Source organism: Vulpes vulpes, chromosome 6, assembly GCF_048418805.1.
Source record: "Vulpes vulpes isolate BD-2025 chromosome 6, VulVul3, whole genome shotgun sequence".
Lineage (NCBI taxonomy): Eukaryota > Metazoa > Chordata > Mammalia > Carnivora > Canidae > Vulpes > Vulpes vulpes.
The window spans coordinates 60,961,969-60,977,456 of NC_132785.1; the positions used below are offsets into that span (position 1 = coordinate 60,961,969).

The 15,488-nt window shown below is 53.4% G+C and overlaps 1 protein-coding gene across 3 annotated transcripts in view; it reads right to left on the reverse strand.

The window, feature by feature from the left end:
- RASA3 (RAS p21 protein activator 3) overlaps positions 1-15,488 on the reverse strand; it is a 108,572-nt gene that overhangs the window by 23,390 nt on the left and 69,694 nt on the right. For all 3 annotated transcript variants that reach the window (XM_072761129.1, XM_072761130.1, XM_072761131.1), the window contains exons 5-7: positions 11,845-11,921; positions 2,532-2,612; positions 2,081-2,153 (exon numbers count right to left, since the gene is read on the reverse strand). In XM_072761129.1, the coding sequence (XP_072617230.1) occupies positions 2,081-2,153; positions 2,532-2,612; positions 11,845-11,921 (231 nt within the window). The remainder of the gene's footprint in view (positions 1-2,080; positions 2,154-2,531; positions 2,613-11,844; positions 11,922-15,488) is intronic.

Sequence of the window (15,488 nt, forward strand, 5' to 3'; positions counted from 1 at the left end):
GGCCAGCTCCCTCTCCTCTCAGGCTCTCCACCTCTCTGCCCTGCATTCGCTCCTCCCCAACCTGCCCATCTCCCCATCTGGGTACCTCCAGCCACAGCCCAGCTTGGCCTCCACCTCCTCCCCTTGGAGCCCCCACCAGCTCTCCTCCCCCAGCACATGGGAGTCTTCCTACCACCTGCACCCCTGCCTACATCACCTCTCAGGCCCATGCTGGGAAACTTGAAGGGGACTCTGAAATGCCACCTCCTCTAGGAAGCCCCCCAGAGCCTCCACTGCCTGATGCAGCTTGCTGTCTGGCATCCAGCATGCTGGGCACAGGGTTTCTGCATTGTTCCCACTGTGTCTACTCAGTGAAGGAAGATGGTTTTCACAGAATTTTGAATACTTTCATTTAGATAGTGAGAGGTTTTTAGGTAAGTCTAGCCATTACCCTGGAAGAAAATGCTTTCCTGTTGAAACTCCTGTAGGAGGCATGTGCCGGCCCCAAGCCAAGCATAGGGACTCCAGAGGCTCAGCCTTACGCTGAGTCAGGGCTGTGGGGGTTGTTTGCAAACTGAAGCAGAAAGCGGGTGCAGAGAACCAAAACAGGGGATTTAGCTGTTAACAGGGCTCAGCCCTTTCGGTCTAAGACCAAAAACTCCAAGGTCCTGTGGTCTGAGGCCATGAGCGAGGCAGGTGTCAGGTGGGCCCTGGCCAGCAGCACTCAGAGCCCAGGTCCAGACCTGCCCTGGGATCCTGCAGGATACAGGCCTACCCCGTGCTCACCTGTATCTGGGGCTTGTTAAATCACCTACTGAGTTGAGACTGATGTTTTTACAGCGTGAACTGTAAGTCAATAGCACAGTCTCAGTAAGAAGCACCCAGGGCTGCGTGTCAGAGCCTGGGGAGCACATGCTGCAGGGAAAGCCCATGCTTTACCGTGTGCCATATTGACCTCAAGTTGGAAAGCACTGCCCAGCACGCTGGGCAGCTCAGACAAGGAAGGCTGTTGCTGCCTTTGTGTATAATTTGTATTAGAAACTGTTCTCTATCATCTGTTCCAGACGCCTTCCCTGTCTCCACAGCCTGGGCACGAATCCCCTGAGATGAGGCTGACCACATCCACTTCCTGCCTAATCTTGAGTTTCTTAAAAACCATTTTCTCCACTGGCTATGAAGCAAGAATGTCCTTCTGGGACAGAGAAGGGCACTGTGCCCTCCGTACAGCCGCCCAAGAAGCCTGGCTGCTGACCTACATGCGAGGGACCTGTGGGCTTCTGGACACGTTAGGAGTGGTCTAGGTCCTCTGCACGTGAGCTCCTTGATTCTAACCATCGCTCCAACTTCATTTACCAAAACGGCACCTTCTCACACCAATCTCATCTACATGTGGACGCTCAGCGTCCCAGACTGTACTGGAGGGTCACCGTCCTGGGAAGGCTTGTCCTTCTTCACCAGGAAGAACCGCCCTGAAGCCACTGACTCAACGGTCACTTGGCCACGTGCATGATCCTCTCCTGTACAGGCGGCTCTACCCAGTAGCCAAGTCATGCTTAGCCCCCCAGGACCTGGTGCATATGAAACATTCGAGAAAACTTTGTAGCTGCAAAGAGCATATGCCTAAATATATGACCTATGGTTCGTATTTAAGCTGAGGCAGCTGCCCTGCTTGCACGCTTTGGCCCTCATGCCCCCCATCCACCCAGTTTCGGTGGTTCACAATTCTGAGAGGCAGCCACAGGCTCTCCGTGTTCAAATGCATTTCCTCTTTTGCCCCAAAACCCCTCACTATCTCTGGTGAAACAAGCCTCCCTCCAGTGCTCAGGAAAGACTGGGGGAAGCAACCAAAAAACAAAATCCCACAGCAAACAATTAAATCCCCCCAACCCCCCCCCCCCAAAAAAAAAACCCCAAATACTGATAATTTGGGAGGTAAAACTCGCCAACTCAAACCCAAGGAAGCACCAAATGGCCTTTCTTCCCAGGGATGAGGAAAGGTCCTGGGACCCATGGATGCTGCAGGGAGCCACTGCCTGAGGCCCTTCAGAGCCACACTTCTCCCAAAGGATCTCAACGTGACATTGGTGGCACTAATACCAACCTCAAAATAAAACACTTCGTCAAACTGGGGGTTGTTGGTCTTCTTTTTCACTTTTGTCTTCTTTGCTTCCGATCTGTAATCAAGGAAGAAAGGTTGAGATTAAAACCAACACTGTTGACACCAAGTCTCTCTGGACCTTAAGACCGAGTGATCAAATGCACAAGTGACTTACTGCCTTTACTTATAAATATTTCTGTTTGTCTCCAACCCAGATGGTATACAAATCAGGACCCTTCACTGAGCCCAAAACACCCAAAGAGGAGAACACAGGGTTTTTTTGTTTTTTTTACAAAGCACTTTAGGGCAATAGAGAAAATGAGAGTGGGTCAGGAGGACACTTCCCTCCTCACAGCCAGGCTGCATTTCTCTGGAACCCTCAGCATCATCATAGCTGACTGCAACTCACCATCATGGCCCAGAGGCAGTGGTAGGTGTGGGCAAAGATACTTGCCTGTATGGTCCTGCCAGTGTCACAGTAGCGTAAGGGTCACACTGCCCGTTCACGATGGGGAGGCCTTGGCACTCGAGGATGCTGAGAAGAGAGGTAGGGTGTCAGGAACAGGAGCTGAGGGGCCCAAAGGCCGTTTCTCGAGGGCTCTGAAGCCCCCCAAAGGGCCAAGAGCCAGGAGTTCTGTGTGCTGCTGGCACCAGCTGCCCAGAAGCTCCTAACAAGCAGCAGTGGGTGCTGCCCTGACCGATTAGTAGTCAGAAAGCATTTGGGGCAGGAAGAAGTGTGTGCTGCATTCAGGACAAGGCTGTCTTAGCCGAGGATGACACGGTCCTAGGGACTTGTGTGAGTGATGCCACCGATTCATTTCCTGGGAACCAGCAGTAGCAAGAGCTTTCCGTGGCTCATGAATTTACCTCTCCCACAACCTGACAAAGTAGCTGCTGTGGCACATCGTGTTACAGGTGTGAAAACGGTGGCCCCAACAACCAGCTGGGCTTTCGGGTCCAGCCTGGGCACAACCCCCATGCCACACATGCCTCTCGGCTGCAGAGGGCACCCCAATCTCAGATTTACTCGTGCCTGGTCCCTCCTGTGGGTCCCAGTACAACAGTCCTGGCTCAGGTCTCTTTAAATTCTGGAGCAGAGCTGGTTATGCAATTTATGTGACCATCCTTTCCACTTATTCTGTCATCACTGTCATCCCTGGGTATGCTTCTGTGGGCTGCTCCTTTGGGTCGTGCTCAGGTCATCCTGCTCCTGGCCTGCCGGTTTTGAGCACATGCTGGATGTTGTGAATTTCAGGTTGCTGACTTTCTGGGTCTTGTGCTAGCTGGCGGTTAAGGTTCTCTGGGTATAGACTGGTCACGGCCATTCCTGTTTGAGGCTGTGTCAGGGGCTGTGTGGCGCCCCCAGGGGCTATGCTGAGCCCCGAGTGGGAGCAAGGATCTCCACCGCACTGGCGGATACGCAGGTGCCTCTGAGCCATACGAGAGCCCCGTACCCACAGACCCCATGCTCTGTCCAGACCCATGGCACTAGCCCGACATATCCATATTGGCTTGTGCAGTATGCAGGCCTCCTCCTCTCCGGAAAACACTGCAGTGGCCTCTCCCCACCCACCACAGGACAAAACCAGGGCCACTGCGGCCCGTGTCTGCCTCCCTTGTCTGGGGTCACAGAGTTCAAATGCCAATTGCCCAACATCCAGAATGTCCCACCAGTACAGCACCAGCTCTTCCGCGGTCTGTGGGAGGAGAGGGGGTCTGGGTCCCAGTATTCCAACATGGCAGGAAGCAGAAGCTCTACTCCCGAAGAGGAACGGTGTGGCAACTTAGATGCAGGATCACATCCCCTCAGACGGCTGCATGCTCGTTTCTCTTGCCATCAGGAAGTCAGAGAATAACCAGCTGCCCCATTGCTCCATCAGCCAAGCGATGTGAGCTGCTTGTGCCTCTCTTGGGAAGGATTTAGCTTCCAACATTTCCCAGAACATGTCTCTCCAGTTGAGGATTTTGTTTCCTTCGTGGTGCTTACGGCCCTTGGAGCTGGTGCCACACAGGTCCCACACCTGGCAGCTTTCTACATTGCTCATTTCTCCATGAGTTTCCCTGAAACCTCTGCTAGACGAGGTTGAACCTTAGGGGTCACTTCGTTACTTCTGTTAGCCTTACCTAATACTTTCAACTCTTACTTGATGAAATATTTCTGGGTTTCTCCCCAGATTACTGACTTGGTCTTTGGTTATCTTCCTTCATTAATTCATTAAAGAAATACTGATTTATCCATTACATCATCATGAAACAAACATTCGTGTAGATCTTATGCAGCCCAGGCATGTCTCTAGGAACGGAGCAGCCTGAGCTCAGGTCTGATCATTGGCGCAGCAGCAACAGCAAGATGGTAAACACAGAACATGCAATTGTCACACCCAGCCACGTGAGGGAAGAAGGAAACTAGATATGACAACAGAGGAGCACAAGGTGGTAGTTGGGGGCCTCAGGCTGGAGTCTGAAGGACAAACGGGGCGGGGGGGAGGGAATCCCGCAGCAGATCTGAGATGGTGGGGAAACAGCCTGCTCAGGACAGGGCAGCAAGGCCCACACCCACCCCTGGGGCCAACGACCCCAGTTTAACACAAACACCTTTTTTATTACATTCACTTGTTGCTCAAGAAGGTTTAGATGGTTTTGGATTCTCAGACATGACGGCTTTTCATGGCCAGGAACCAGATGGCATCGCTAAGCATCAAAGTGAAAGCAAGTGTCCCCACACCTACGTCCTAGAGAAGCATCACCAGACACAGGGCAGCAGCCTGTACAACCCCCCCAGCAACCATGGGAATGTCCCTGCCTTGCCTCCTCCCACATGACCTATTGTCTAACGCAAAGCAGTTCCCGGGATACCGAGCCCACCTACACAGTCACTGTAGAGGGAAAACCTAGCACCCTCCATCAGTGTGCCGACCATGCAACTGAGGTAAGGGCGTCCAACCCCCGCCTCGCTCACCTGGGGCGGCAGGCACCTGCAGGTGGGCTAGGGCTGCCCGGCCACACAGCCCCCTCTCACCACACTCCACACACAGGGCATCTCTCCAGGCTTATTCTCTTGCAAACAACTTCAACCCCTGCTTCGGAATGTTCCAGGTAAATTAGGGAAAGGAGTAAAATATTTACTACGCTGCCTATTCCTGTGTCCTGGGAAGGACACTGTGACACAGCGACACAGTCAACTAATCTGGAGTCCAAGGCATCAAGTATAATACTTACACGTATTATAACATTTATAGGATTTTACATTCAAACTGACCTTGAAAACGCGGTTATGCCTTGCAGCTAGAACAGTAACAGCCTATTGGCTATGTTTTCTTTTTCTAACTCCCCAGTAATAGTAAATAATATCTTTATTGGATATGAAATGCTGTCAGAAACTTGAAAACAGGTAATTCCTCACTTGGATATACCTCAAGGGGGAGGTTCCCATAGCCTGGCTGTCAGCACTGAGCCTAGCCCCCCAGCAGCAGGACTCCAACCTCTGGTCAGAGGGGCTGCCCAGTGGCATCTATGGGGATGTCAAGCCCTGAGCCCAGCCCCCCAGCAGCAGGACCCCACCCCCAGTTAGGAGGGGCTGCCCAGTGGGCATCTACAGGGCTGCTGACAGGCTTCTCATCTGCTGGTGAGATGGTGGAGCTTGGAAGTGGAAAAGCGCAGGAGCCCTCACTTTCGGATAAAGCAGGTGGCCACAGGAGACCCAAGGAGACACAGTCCTTCAGGGACAAGGAAGAAGGTGAGTAAAGGTCTGTTGCAATGCCAGCCAGCAGATGGTGCACATGCATCATCTTTCCCACTCATCTCCTGGCACCAAAAGTGGCTGCAGGTCTCCCACAGGAATGAGTGTTGTGAATGAAGGTGATGTGGAGTCATAACATGCTGTCCACTCACCCCAGCCCACACTCCAATGGTCTTGGGGGCCCAGCAGATGGCTCAGAACCCCAACCCTGTGCTCAACAGGCCAGCTCCCAACCACCAGGCTCCTCTAACGCTCCTCCAGTGAATGAAATGTAGATGTGCCACAGGATAACGTTCCTCCCCTGCTAGAACGCAGGCCCCAGGAGGCTCGAGACAGTCCTCGGCACCTAACAGGGGCTCATGAAATATTTCTGAACAAATGGTTACAAAGGTCTACTAATCTTTGTTAGGGAAGGAAAGCATGAGTTACAGCCCCTGCGTGCAGGCTTGAGATCTCCTTGGAAAGAAGCCATGCACATGAACAGACACCCATCCGAGGTCAGAGGGGCAGATGCCACATCCACAGACAGGGATAGTGGGTCACCAAACCACCTGGGCCTCAGTCAAGCGTCCAGGACAGCACATGTGGACATATGAGGGAACAGCATGAAAAAGAGTAGTTATAGTCAGGAAAGGATAGGGAGGCTTGTGTGAGCACGTCCAGTATGTCCTCTGCCCACACAACCACAAGGAGGCTCGGTGCCAATGGCACCACCTGGGGAAAGGCTTCACTTGCCATCCAGGCAGTCAGGGAGAGGTGACATTCTGCCCACCGGTTGCTGGGAAAGCCGGTGGATAATACTACCAGCCAGAGGGAGGCCACATTAAGGGCGGTGAGCGTCCAGGGACTCTGCAGGGAACGTTGGGACGCCCCCAGTCCAGGACTACAAGCACTCCCAGGGCCACCTGCAGTCTGGGGAAGGTAGACAAGGCCTCCCCTTGCTCTTCAGGCAGCTGGGAAGGGTGTACCCACAACAGAGAGGGACAGGCTGAGAAACAGAACTCAACCCTGCAGAATGCCCTAGGCCCCCCATGAAAGAATGTCCCTGGCAGGGTAAGAGGTGAGAAGAGCCCAGAAGGACCTGACAGTCCAGGAACCATTGGGCCCACAGGCTGGGAGGTGGTCCTCAAACAGATGTGGCCTTATTCGGAAAAGGCCTTTTGCAGATGTAATCAAGCTAAGGATCTTGAGATGATAAGCTTCCCCTGGATCCAGGATGGGCCCTAAACCCACTGACTAGAGTTCTTACAGGAGGGAGATTTCATAGACGCAGTGGAGAGGGTCACAGGAAGAGGCAGGCAGAGGGGAGAAGGGCGCCCTGCATCCCAGGAGCTGGAACAGGGAGGAGGGGGTGGGACCCTGAAGTTTCTGGAGGGAGTGTGGCCCAGCCAGACTTCAGGTCGGGCCTTCAGAACTGTGATAAATAAATTCCTGTTGTTTTAAAACACTTGAGACTGTGGTGTTTGGCTAGAGCAGCCCTCATACCTCACACTGCCACAACGAGGGGGTGCCGTGTGTCGGGAGGCTAAGAACAGGTCCAGGTGGTACACGCAGGCCGTATCTGTCCCCAGCACTTTCCAGTGAGGGAAGGGGGAGAAGTCAGGTGCTGCTTAGCAGGAGGAGGGCATGAGGCGATTCCCAGGCCAGTGGGGACCCCACTGGAACAAAGCTGCTTCTGCCTAACTGACTTCTCGTCGGCGCACCAGCCTCGCTCTGAATTTTCCCAAGCCCATAACACACTGTGAGGTTGGCTCAAGCCTGTGCTAACCTCTGAGAGGACCCGTACAAACAGCATGTGTGATACTGCACAGATGCCAGCACAGACATTACTGCTCCGATTTTATACAAGGACATGACAACGGAGGTCACAAGTCTGGGAACAAGCACTAGCTCTGGACACCAGGATTCCGGGTCCAGAGCCTTCTGCACCTCATCACCTGTGGAGCGTCCATAATCTTCTGTTCCATCCCACAGCAGCACCATCTGTGGGAAGTCCCAGGTACACAGGGCAGACTTAGCTCTAAGAAAGAAGGTGGTAAAATACAAATGGGACTGAAGTGTCAGAGGACAAAATGCAGCTATAAATGCCCAAACTAAAAAAGGAAAAAGATCACAAATCAATAACCCAAACTTCCAGCTTAGGAAACCAAAAACAGAAAAGCAAAGAGCCCACACAGGCCACTAGAAGGTAAGGAAGCAGAGCAAAGAGAGAAACCAAGGACATAGAAGTGCGGCCTTCGAAGATATCCACAAACTCGACACATCTGTAGCCAGGCTAACCAAGAAAAACAGACTCAAATTACTGACATCAGCCATGAAAGGGAGACATTCTAACGATCTTAGAGAAACAAGGTCATTTTTTTAAAAGCTTACAGAATAGGGATCCCTGGGTGGCGCAGCGGTTTGGCGCCTGCCTTTGGCCCGGGGCGCGATCCTGGAGACCACATCGGGCTCCCGGTGCATGGAACCTGCTTCTCCCTCTGCCTGTGTCTCTGCCTCTCTCTCTCTCTCTCTCTGTGACTATCATGAATAAATAAATAAAATCTTAAAAAAAAAAAAAAAAAGCTTACAGAATAGCTGAGCAAATGGATAGACAGGCCACTAGAAGGTAAGGAAGCAGAGCAAAGAGAGAAACCAAGGACATAGAAGTGCGGCCTTCGAAGATATCCACAAACTCGACACATCTGTAGCCAGGCTAACCAAGAAAAACAGACTCAAATTACTGACATCAGCCATGAAAGGGAGACATTCTAACGATCTTAGAGAAACAAGGTCATTTTTTTAAAAGCTTACAGAATAGGGATCCCTGGGTGGCGCAGCGGTTTGGCGCCTGCCTTTGGCCCGGGGCGCGATCCTGGAGACCACATCGGGCTCCCGGTGCATGGAACCTGCTTCTCCCTCTGCCTGTGTCTCTGCCTCTCTCTCTCTCTCTCTCTGTGACTATCATGAATAAATAAATAAAATCTTAAAAAAAAAAAAAAAAAGCTTACAGAATAGCTGAGCAAATGGATAGACGATGTTTTGGGGTTGGAAGGGCTCATCTGGCTAATTCCCCAAACTGATGTGCAGATTCAGTACGGCTGCTATGTTTGCAGAAAGGATAACACGTTGATCCTGAAACTCATATGGAAATGAAAAGAGTTCAGGGCAGCCGAAGAGTTAGGAAAGAGTGACCAAGATGGGAGGTCAAGATGGAAGATTTCAGAACCTCCTATGATCCCAAGTGGCCACAGCTGTGGGGGACCAGCATGGCAGTCACTGGCACAGAACAGAGTTTACCAATAAATGTACCCATTTGTAGGCCAGGGATTTCCAACAAAAATGCAAAACAATTTGCTGGGAAAAAGGAACCTTCCTACAAATGGTGCCGAGACAGCAGGATATTCAAAAGCAAAGGAGATAATGCTGACCCCTACCTAACACCATACATAAAAAATTAATTCCAAATGTACTGAGAACCTGAAGATGAGAACTAAAACTGTGGAAATGTTAGAAGGAAAGCACAGGTGTCAATGTGACCCCAGAGTAGGAAAAGGTCTCTTAGAAATCTGTATAAACAGGAAACAACGGATGAGGCGGATCAAGATTGAAGACTCTTGTTTTACAAAGAATGTGATCAAGAAAGTGAACATAATAGGACAAAAGATGTTTCCAAGTTATGTATGTGACAACAGGCTGGCATCCAGAATATACAGAAGATTCTTGCAATTTAATAAAAAAATATTAATAACCAATGAGAAAATCAGTAAAGGACAGAAAAGATGGTCCCATCACGGCGTGAAACCAACACTTCCGCACACCCACCAGGAGGCTGCAGAACCCAATGAGCATCGTGGGCAAGCCCAGGCAGAGGAACCGGATCATGCTGCTGGCACTGTGAGAACCTATCGGGAGCTTGCTGAGGCTTAAACACAGTCCAGATACCACACTGGTTCTCCTATGTCTCGCGCCCAAGAAAAATGAACACAAGTCTGTACAGATGCTTGTATGGGAACGTTCACAGCAGTCGTCTTCACAACAGGCAAACATCTATCAGTGGAGGACGGGTGGGACAACCAAGGACATGATTCAGCGCCGGCATGCCGGGAGCCCTGACACCTGCCAGGGCATGGGTGAGCCCTGAAGATGGCACGTTCAGTGACAGAAGCCAGGCACAATAAACCACATGTCATGCGGGTTCATTCACGTAAAACATCCAGAATGGGCAACCCCACAGAAGCAGAGCAGCAGTTGTCGGGGGCTGAGGAGCATGGGGCCCATCAGGGAACAGGATTTCATCTTCAGGGTGATGAGATGTTCTGGAACTGGACGTGGTTAGCGTGAGGATTGTGCCAGAAGTCTGCCTTTGAAAATCCTGAATTTTATGGTAAAAGGTATTTCTTAGTGAAAGAAAAATCGACAGGGGGTGGCTAAGTGAAGAAAGGCAGGCCACTGGTGTCTCAGACACTTGGGGGACATGAGCCCTGGGGGTCTCTGTGCGTTCCTCCGCTCTTCCTCACCGCATCCCTACGAGGGGCCTGTCTGCTCGGGGTTTGAACAGAGTGGACTGGCGTGTGTGACAGCATGTGCACTCAGCGACCAACTCCATTCTTTGCCCGGCCCGGTCCATTCTGCCCCCACCGCTAATGGATACTCCTATTCCACGGGAGCCTCCGCTGAAAAGGCCCTACATCGGAGGCTCCTGGGTGGCTCGGAGGTTGGGCATCTACCTTTGGCTCAGGTTGCGATCCCAGGGTCCTGGGATTGAGTCCCATATCAGGCTCCCTTCGGAGAGCCTGCTTCTCCCTCTGCCTATGTCTCTGCCCCTCTGTGTCCTCATGAATAAGTAAATAAAGTCTTAAAAAAAAAAAAAGCTGAAAGTTGTTTTGGAACAAGGGATAACCCTATAAATAAACAAGAAAACAGGCAACTCTCATCACTGCTACAGGGTCTGAGAGCAGCTATTTTTCGGAGAATGGCAGCACCGATGAAGGAAAGGATGAGTTTGGTGTGTCCTACTGTGCATCCCATGCCATGTCCTGTATAGGTTCCCACACACATCCATGTCCCACGGTGACAGCCCCGCAGCCTCAACTGACCAGACAATGAACTGGAAAAGTGCAGTAGGCAGCGAGGCAGGCCCCGGGGTGGACACAGGGTGGAACTCCTCTCATGCCACACCCCAGGACATGATAGAAGAAACACAAGCCTAACACAGGACTCGGGGTCTCGGCCCAAGGAAACAGCATTACCCGGGCTCACCGAAGCCCTTGCTCGCCAGAGATGGTGAAAGGGTGAATTTGGGAAGCATCTCTGCAAAGACGAAGGAAGCTGGAGCGTCTGGTCCCTCTCACAGTCCTGAGTACCAGAGGATGGCTTCTGCACACCCTCCCTTTCCCTTCTCAGAGGCCTCACTTGGGAACATGCAGGCCACAGAGGGAAGGCCTGAGCGTACCTGTGACAGCCGCTTGCAGGATCCCTGATGCCTGCAAGTGTCGTTGGGGGCGGGGGGGGGGGAAGGACACATGTGGCACCCACGGCGCAGGAAGCAAAAGATGGGGCCCCTGAGACCTCACTGTGGTCAGAGGTCCACCCTCTGACCACCCACTCTCAGCCTCCTCCAGACAATCTGTGGGGTCCATGACCCTAAATGTCGAGAGCCCACGACAAGGTCTGGGGACCATGTGTAGACACATGCACCGAAGCCCACACTCACCAAGCGTTATGGGGTAGACGGAGGTCTGTGGTTGGGCCCCAGGTCCACACACCAGCACACAGATCCCTCCTGTGTCCCGCCTGGGGCCAGACGGCAACCTCTGCCTACATGTCTGCCTGACTGTGGCCGTCTGCAGAAGCCAAATGTGTTACCTCAGGGACAAACACCTGCTTTATTGAGGACATGAGGAAGGATGTGCCAAAACCTCTAAAAACAATGTGATCATGGGGAATCCTGGAGGCTGGCAATTCTGATTCATTTGTCTGAAAAACCACCACCCATCCCACTCCCTGGGGGGCACTGCTCCTGGGAAGACCGGCTGTCATGTCTTACCGTGCAGCCAGCTTGTGGCAGACGACACCCGTGTCAGTGATGACCTCACTCAGGCGCAGCTCCAGGTGGACCTTGCCCTGAAAGGCACAAGGACAGAGGGTCACAACAGGATGGCCATGAGCAGGGAAGAGCACCCAGAGCCTCGGCCCACAGATGTGAAGCTGAGCCCGACCCCCGTGGCATCCATAGCACTTCCCCGACCCCAGTCAGGCCGCAGAAACCAGGGCAGGCTCGTCTCAGAAGAAAGGTCAAAACGCTCAAGAAAAAGGTACTGGAGAAAGCAGCCTCCCAACACTTTTGCTCACTTGCTTTAGGATGTACCCCTTCATACATAAGCTTGTGTGGACACCCGAGTCCTGGGGCAGGCGTGGGCGTCCCCCCGTAGGAACTTAGTGTTCATGTACACTTCTGAAGGAGATGGACTTGAGCACAGGTGGCTGGACTTTTGAGAGCAAGACCAGTGCTGTGTTTCTGCCTGTGTCTGTGTCTGCACAAAGGTCAGACCAGCTGGAGGACCAACCAGGTTACCAGGGGTCAGGGCTCAGGGGCGGGGGCAGGGGGCACAAGGCCTATGAAGAAGAGAAGCCCGCTCCCTCCAAACTATCCAACAGCAGCCCGTGTGACACAAAACATGTTTATATGAGCACACACTACAACGTTAAAATTCACACTTTGTAGCTGGAGCCCAACACCAGGCCTGACTCACTACCCCGAGGTTAAGACCTGAGCTGAGATCAAGAGTCTGATGCTCAATGACTGAGCCACCCTTTGGCACCCCAAAATTAACACTCTCTTTAGTTAGAAAGGGAGACTGAACTGGATAATGTCCGACATCCATTCTGAGTAAAACTTCTAGCCTGCAGCTTGGGGAGGGCCCTCCAAGATTGCCTTGTCCCAGAGAACCCAGGGTACCAAGCGCATGGACAAATGGATGGGCCCTGGGAAGGCTGCCTTGTCCAGGATAACTCAGGGTGCCAGGCAGATGGATGGACAGGCCCTGGGAGGCTGCCTTGTCCCAGGAGAACCCAGGGTGCCAGGCGGATGGACGGATGGACGGATGGACGGGCCCTGGGAAGGCTGCCTTGTCCCAGGAGAACCCAGAGTGCCAGGCAGATGGATGGATGGACAGGCCAAGGGAACGTGGGCAGTATACTCAGCGGTGCCCCTAGCGGCCTCCTGAGTCGGCTCCTCTGAACACCGTGGCCACTGCGGGTCTCCTATGGCTTCCCAGACACCTGCAGAGCTCCCTGCCAGCCTTGCAGCATGGAGGCCAGCCCCTTGGGTATCTGGCTTGCCCACAACTTTGACAGGGGAGACCTGATGTGCAGGAGGGAGCCGGGCACTGTAGCCTCAGGGTGCCCACCCCTCCTTGTTGTGAGCAAGACCAAGCGCTGCCCTTTCTGAGCCTTCCCGTCACCTGCAGGACCAGTGGCCTTAGGAGGGGGCAGCGAGACCTCCTGGATGGCAGGACCAGACCAGCCTCACACCTGTGTGCCCCTGGGCAACACCTAGTACCCAGAGCAGACTCTGTGAGCACCGGGGGCTCTGACTGGTCCGCGCCGCACGCGGACCTCCAGGGTGCTCACCGAGTGGTGTGCATACCAAGAGCAGCCAACTTCCTGAGGGAACCAATGGGCCAGTTCCTACAGAGCCCTGGCAGCTTCTGCCTCGCCGTACCCCTCATCCAACAGAGGTGCACACCGCAGGCTCCCTGGTGCATCACCTCCTGGCCCGCGTAGCTGGGAGAAGGCAGCCTCCGCACCAGGAGGCTCTGCAGATGGAGCCAGCACCCTGGCCGCGCCCTGGGGAGCTGGCTCCCAGCACTCCTTTCACTGAGCCAGGCTGGGCGCAGGGCTCCCAAAGCATCTCATGGGGCAGACACCACCACTCTGCTGAGGCCAAGGGCGACCGGCAGCCTTCCTCCAAACCAGATGCAGGGTGAAGGCTCAGGACAAAAGCCCAGGACGAGTCACAGGCTCTTCACCTGTTCTCCAAAGGGCCCACCCCAAGTCTTTCTTGGCTCAATTTTAAGACTGGCAGCGGCCATCCCAAAGGCCACATCACACTTTCTTTTCACTAGGCTCTGGGAAGGGAGAGAATGTGTCTGGCTCAGGCGGACCCCCCAGCAAGGACAACCTGCGACCAGTTTCCTGTTTTTCCCAGAAGAGCATGGACACATCCGCACCACAGAGCCCGTGGCCGCTGCGCTTCCTCTGAGGGTAAGCACTTCCTTACCGACGGGGCAGATCGTGTCAGCCACCACCTCTGGACACTTGGGAGACGACTGTACTAGGGAGCAAAACGGTATAAGCACTGCACGTTGCTGAAAGGACCCTGGCCCTGCCCCCCAGAAACGAAGCAGGAGCTCTGTGGTTCACCAGTGCACATCTGTCCTCATGTAGCCAGGCCGCTGGCATGGGTGTGCCCCGTGCCAGAGGGTGACACACCATGTCCCTCACAAACAACCTGCCGCAAACACCTCCGCCCAAGGGGCCAGGCCACACCCTGCCCCTCAGGGCAGGCAGGAAGTGTGGCTTCTACAGCATGACACCCACTGAACTCCACCCACCGCCACTGAAAAATCTGAGCCTGTGCTTATCCTGACCTCCACCACCAGCGAGGTCGTCGCAGGCCTCCAGGTGGAGCGGAAGGCAGAAGGGGCAGCGGGGCTCCGGGCAGCACCCAGAGCCCAGGCGGGGGCAGGATGGCCCTGACCAGGTGGGCTTGGACCCCGCAGGCATCCCTGTGTCTGTGAGAACAGAAGAGTCTTAGGTGCATTCCCAAGGCTGATTGAATGGTTTCCCCCTTTGATTTAAGGTGAATGATGATATCACAGGGCCCAAACAGCGGCTGGGAGGTGAACAGCGCCCGAGCCCGGCACCGGCTGCAGCTTCAGCCCATGCCATCAGATCACTCATCTGCTCTCAGAACAGCATGAGGGAACTGGACTCGGTGGCACAAAACAGTTTGGAAGTCCCCAAATACTCGAAGATGAAACAGCGTACCACCCAGTCCAAAGAGGCCAAAGAAAAAGTCTCCAGAGAAGCTGAGATATTTTTAATTCATTTCTTTTTTGTAAATGAAAATGAAATTAAAACTTATCATAACATGTGGGATGCGGTGAGAGCAGTGCTTACGGGGACATTTATAGCAGCGACTGCACACGTTCACAAGGAAAGATCTAGCGTCAGTAACATCAAGACACCAGCAGAAACAAAAGAATCAGAGCAGAAATCAAACAGATTCAATCTCTAGCCAAGCTAAGAAGCTGGAGAACACAAATCACTAATATTGGGATGAGAGAGGGGGCGTCCTGTGGGATCGGGGACCGTGGCTCCCAACACCACCACCCTTGTCCCCAAGAGCGCCCCCCTCCAGGCACACTGTCAGCTCCCCAACCATAACAGATGCAAGGACCCGCCAGGTGGGGCAAGGACGTGGGACTTCCTCCAACTTTCTGCTCAACTTTCTGCAACATGAAATGGCTTGAAAAATAAGGTTTACTAATTTAAAAAGAAAAAAGCACCAGTGGTTCACACACATTTTCCTCAGGAAAGTGGCAGACATCAGATCCCTGGCCTGCAGAGAAGGCCCTGGCCACAGGCTGTGGTCATGGCAGCCGAGCACACTCCCTGTCCCCTCGA